General features: G+C 38.0%; 1 protein-coding gene across 1 annotated transcript; it reads right to left on the bottom strand.

Moving 5' to 3' along the window:
• Window positions 1–1069: 1069 nt before the first annotated feature.
• On the bottom strand, window positions 1070–2011 carry LOC128069058 (olfactory receptor 8B8-like). The gene has a single exon (XM_052662352.1). The coding sequence runs from the start codon at window positions 2003–2005 to the stop codon at window positions 1070–1072; it is 936 nt and encodes a 311-aa protein (XP_052518312.1). The 5' UTR covers window positions 2006–2011.
• Window positions 2012–6169: the final 4158 nt, after the last annotated feature.

Here is a 6169-nt window from a genome sequence, read left to right on the forward strand (position 1 = left end):
TTTCCTACTACACTATCCATTTCTAATCTCTCTCTATCTGTAATTAAATAAGTTATTTCCAAGGACGCCAACTCCATCCCCACCTTTGAATCACCCTGGATCCACCGGGGCTGGACCCCGGCACTGGGAAGAAACAGGGAGGAAGGAGTTCCAGTGACAGAACATCAGGCTGGAGAGGTGAACAGGGTTCAAACAGAAAGATTCTTGCTTGGCCTACTGAGGAAATTTTGTTTTACCTTGAAAGAAATTCCAGTGAACATAGTAAACCAAGGTAAATATGATCTTATTTGAAGTATGGAAAGAGCATTCTGGTTGCAGTGTGGAGAATAGATTTTAAGGGGAAAGATAAGAAAGGGAGAAGCCAGTTGGAAGGCTGGTGTCTGGATGAGAAATGATGAGAAATGTTCATAAGACAAGAATTGTTAGCAATTGATAAATTGGGTGTGGAAGACAAGTACAGAGAGGGGGCTCAAAGAAGATACCAACTTGGGATTTGAGCAATTAAGTAGATGGTGCCATTCACAAAGACAGAGACCAAAAGAAAAGAGAGTTTGGTAGGCTTGGTGATGTTTCTGTGATTAAGCTGATTCTTATAAGTTCAGGTGCCTGTAGAGCATTCAAAGAGAGATATTTGTCAGTTAAACATAGGTTTGAAGTTCAAATGTGAGTCCTATTTTTGTTTTCTGTGTAGAAATTTTCCATAATCAGAACATTCTTATCTGCTATGAACTAGTCAACTTGCTTTAAAAAGGTGTGAATATTCTTTCTGATTTTTAAGAGGAAGACACTGTGAAGGAAGATAGCGGAAGAAGTAAAAGAAGGAAGAAATATCTTTCACAACTATGAGACCCCCAATTCTTTGCTACAAATATTAAGTTGCTTGAATTTCTTCCCAATAAAACTAAAGTAACAGTATACCCATACTTTGCAGAGTGTTCAACCCAACCTTCTAAATCAAAGTCTTTCTATTATACTTCACTTCATCCTGTGTGAAAGAACTCAATATAGGAAAAAAAAAAGATTTTGAAAGAAAGGTGTATTTTATTATCATAATTAATACTGTTCCAGTTCAGAGAAATATTTTTCTACTGAAGCTTTTTTTCAGGGCAACCTTAACCTCCTTATTTCTGAAGCTATAGATCAGAGGATTAAGCATAGGCACCAAAATGGTATAGAATACGGTGGACACTTTCTTCTGGTTCCTGGATAAAACAGAAGAAGGATGAAGATACATGAATGCCCCTGACCCAAAGAAAACAGAAACAACAATTATATGTGAGCTACAAGTACTGAATGCTTTGGACCTTCCTTCTGTGGAACTGATGTGGAGAATACTGGAAAGGATAAAAACATATGAGACAGTGATGGTGAGGCCAGGCACACCAACATCAAAGCCAACGATGATGAGAACCACAAGTTCATTGATGTGAGTACTGGTGCAGGAGAGCTCCAGGAGAGGGAGGATGTCACACATGTAGTGGTTGATGGTGTTGGCATCACAGAAGGTCAGCCTCAACATGCATCCTGTGTGGGCCCAGGCAGCAATAAAGGCCCCCAAGTATACAACCACAGCCATTAGAGAGCAGACCTGAGGGGACATGGTGACCTTGTACAGCAGGGGCTTGCAGATGGCCACATAGCGATCATAGGCCATCACTGTCAGTACATAGCACTCTGCATTGACAAAGAAGCAGTAGAAAAACAGCTGAGTCATGCATCCTGCATAGGAGATGGTGTTCCTCTTTAACACAAAGTTTACTAACAGTTTGGGGGTGATGACAGAAGAGTAACAGAGATCAATACAGGATAAATTAAAGAGGAAGTAGTACATTGGAGTGTGGAGGTGAGAAGTCAGTCTAATTAGAGTGACCAAGCCCAGGTTTCCTGCCACGGTAATTATGTAAATTCCCAAGAAGAGGAAGAACAGGGGTACCTGGATCTCCGGATGGTTAGTTAAACCCACAAGGATAAACTCAGTAACCAATGAGGCGTTTCCAATATCCATTCTCTTCCAGTGGGATCTGAAAGATAGGAGAATAGAGTCATATTTGAGGCAGAACTCAGATTCCCCATGCAATCTCATGCCCAGTCCATTCAGGAGCCAAGAAGACCAAAGAGTCTGCTGAGGCTTAACTATTTTACAGAAATAAATAAATAAATGGATCTGTCTCTGCTCATACCGAGAAAAGCAAGTGCCTGGAGGACATCAGCATAGTAATACTAGAAGAATGTAAGAGTGCAAGAGAATATAAAAAGAGCATGCATTTCCACCTTTTCTTCCCTCAGTTTGTCACTAACAGTTTTTCTTCCTTCACCTTCTTAAGTATGCATTTGTTAATGTTTACTCACCACACTTCATCTACCCTGTGCTAGCTACCAGTCCAAACTGGACACTGTGTAGGGGGTGACCATAATCACAAGTCCACAGCAGAGTTGGGGAAACAGAGACTCAGAGAGAACCTTTGGCTTCCCAAGCATACACAACAAGGAAGCCATTAAGTCAGGCCTAGAACCTGGGTCTCCTGCATAAGAAATTCCCTAAAGTGTATAAAGGTTAGAAACACTGCAAACCCACTAATCTAAGCAATACCTTTAATTTCTAATTTCCTCTCCCACAGACCCATTAGTTGTCTCTATCTCAGGGCCAGAACCGGGGGAAGATGTAAAAACAAAAAGGATTCAATACTCACTCTTCTTTGCCTAATGGCATCAGAACTGTCTTTCTGGTTTCCCCTCCACCAAGGCTTTCCAAAGAGGAAGAGATCTTCTGCTGCAAGAGACAGCAGAACTGAATTCACCTCGTCTCCTCCAACCCTGTGGAGGGGTTCAGAATATTTATAAGTCTCAGCATTTCTTTTGTTCTGAGAGTCAGTCAGATGAAGATCATGATTTTTAATTACTGTTTTGCCCAGAGGTGATCATTAAATCACAAAAAGGAATCCAAACAGCAACTCTTGATTTTCAATATAATCATATGTATTTTATTCCAAGTTTCAAGGTCTCAGGGATTTGAAAAAGATTTTCTCAGGAGCCTCTGCATGCAAATCCTTGAGGAAATATAGACTTAGGAAATTGTTTACACAGTATGAAGATGATTTAACCCTGGTGTCTTTGGAAGCTCAATATTTCACATTAGGGATTTTCTCTTCCTTTGTCTTTCTTCTACTGTTTCTTTGACTTTTGGGTACTATTGCTAACACATAGCTAATGACATTTTTAATCCTATAGAAATAAAAACTATCCAGAAAGCAGGAATAGAAGGAACATACCTCAACATAATAAAACCTATATATGACAAACCCACAGCAAACATTATCCTCAATGGTGAAAAACTGAAAGCATTTCCCCTAAAGTCAGGAACGAGACAAGAGCGCCCACTTTCACCACTACTATAAAACATAGTTTTGGAAGTTTTGGCCACAGCAATCAACAGAAAAAGAAATAAAAGGAATACAAATTGGAAAAGAAGAAATAAAACTCTCACTGTTTGCAGATGAAAAGATCCTTACATAAAAGACCCTAAAGACTCCACCAGAAAATTATAAGACCTAATCAATGAATATAGTAAAGTTGCAGGATATAAAATCAACACACAGAAATCCCTTGCATTCCTGTACACTAATAATGAGAAAATAGATAGAGAAATTAAGGAAAAAATTCCATTCATCATTGCAACGAAAAGAATAAAATACTTAGGAATATATCTACCTAAAGAAACTAAAGACCTATATATAGAACACTACAAAACACTGGTGAAAGAAACGAAAGAGGACACCAATAGACGGAGAAATATACCATGTTCATGGATAAGAAGACTCAATATAGTGAAAATGAGTATACTATGCAAAGCAATCTATAGATTCAATGCAATACTTATCAAGCTACCAATGGTATTTTTCACAGAGCTAGAACAAATAATTTCACAATTTGTATGGAAATTCAAAAAACCTCAAATAGCCAAAGCAATCTTGAGAAAGAAGAATGGAACTGGAGGAATCATCCTGCCTGACTTCAGGCTCTACTACAAAGCCACAATCATCAAGACAGTATAGTACTGGCAACAAAGACAGAAATATAGATCAATGGAACAAAATAGAAAGCCCAGAGATAAATCCACACACCTTTGGACACCTTATCTTTGACAAAGGAGGCAAAAATATACAATGGAGTAAAGACAATCTCTTTAACAAGTGGTGCTGGGAAAACTGGTCAACCACTTGTAAAAGAATGAAACTAGAACACTTTCTAACACCACAGACAAATATAAACTCAAAATGGATTAAAGATCTAAATGTAAGACCAGAAACTATAAAACTCCTAGAGGAGAACATAAGCAAAACACTCTCCGACATAAATTACAGCAGGATCCTCTATGACCCACCACCCAGAATATTGGAAATAAAAGTTAAAATAAACAAATGGGATCTAATTAAAATTAAAAGCTTCTGCACAACAAAGGAAACTATAAGCAAGGTGAAAAGACAGGCTTCAGAATGGGGGAAAATAATAGCAAATGAAGCAATTGACAAGCAACTAATCTCAAAAATATACAAACAACTCCTGCAGCTCAATTCTAGAAAATTAAACGACCCGATCAAAAAATGGGCCAAAGAACTAAACAGACATTTATCCAAAGAAAACATACAGATGGCTAACAAACACATGAAAAGATGCTCAACATCAGTCATGATCAGAAAAATGCAAATCAAAACCACAGTGAGGTACCATTTCACGCCAGTCAAAATGGCTGTGATCTAAAAGTGTACAAGCAATAAATGCTGGAGAGGGTGTGGAGAAAAGGGAACCCTCTTACAGTGTTGGTGGGAATGCAAACTAGTACAGCCACTATGGAGAACAATGTGAAGATTCCTTTAAAAACTGGAAGTAAAACTGCCTTATGACCCAGCAATCCCACTGCTGGGTATACACACCGAGGAAACCAGAATTGAAAGAGACACGTGTACCACAATGTTCACTGCAGCTCTGTTTATAATAACCAGGACATGGAAGCAACCTAGATGTCCATCAGCAGATGAATGGATAAGAAAACTGTGGTACATATACACAATGGAGTATTACTCAGCCATTAAAAAGAATACATGTGAATCATTCCTAATGAGATGGATGAAACTGGAGCTGATTATACAGAGTGAAATAAGCCAGAAAGAAAAACACCAATGCAGTATACTAAGGCATATATATGGAATTTAGAAAGATGGTAACGATAACCCTGGATGCAAGACATCAAAAGAGACACAGATGTATAGAACAGCCTTTTGGAGTCTGTGTGAGAGGGCAAGGGTGGGATGATTTGGGAGAATGGCATTGAAACATGTATAATATCATATATGAAATGAATCGTCAGTCCAGGTTCGATGCATGATACAGGATGCTTGGGGCTGGTGCACTGGGATGACCCAGAGGGATGATATGGGGAGGTAGGTGGGAAGGGGGTTCAGGATGGGGAACACGTGTACACCCGTGGCAGATTCATGTTGATGTATGGCAAAACCAATACAATATTGTAAAGTAATTACCCTCCAATTAATATAAATAAATTTATATTATAACAAAAAAACAAAATAAAAATATGACATGCACATCTTCCCGCACATACATGTTTTTAACGTTATGGCATAAGTGACCAAATGATGCATACTTTATATATTTAAAGCATATCATTTCCTTTTCCTTAGCACTCTCCTTCCTATATGATCTCCCATCCATCAGTCACTCTCAATTATCCATGTTTATAACCAAAAACACCTTTCTATATCTTCCTACTCACTGATATAAAAAATAATTACAATTATAAAGACTTTACAATTGATTACAAACTTCATATTTTTGACCCTTTGCTCTTTTCATCTAACAGAATTATACTAAAATGTCTATAAAAGTCTATGTTGTGGATATATTCTAATACATCAAACCAGTCCCCATTGATAGAGATCCATAATTTCTATCCAACAGCAATGCTAACATATTCAATATTGTACATACACTTGATATTTCAGTACTTTTATTTTAATGGGATAAATTCCCAGCATGTATCCCATGGGCCCCCTCCTCAAGTTTGATTCATCAGCTAGAGTGGCTCACAGAACAGAAGAAAAGTTTACTAATAGTTACCAGCTTATTATAAAATGATCTGATATAGGATATAGAT

The sequence above is a fragment of the Budorcas taxicolor genome, chromosome 25, assembly GCF_023091745.1.
Source record: "Budorcas taxicolor isolate Tak-1 chromosome 25, Takin1.1, whole genome shotgun sequence".
Taxonomy (NCBI): Eukaryota; Metazoa; Chordata; class Mammalia; order Artiodactyla; family Bovidae; genus Budorcas; species Budorcas taxicolor.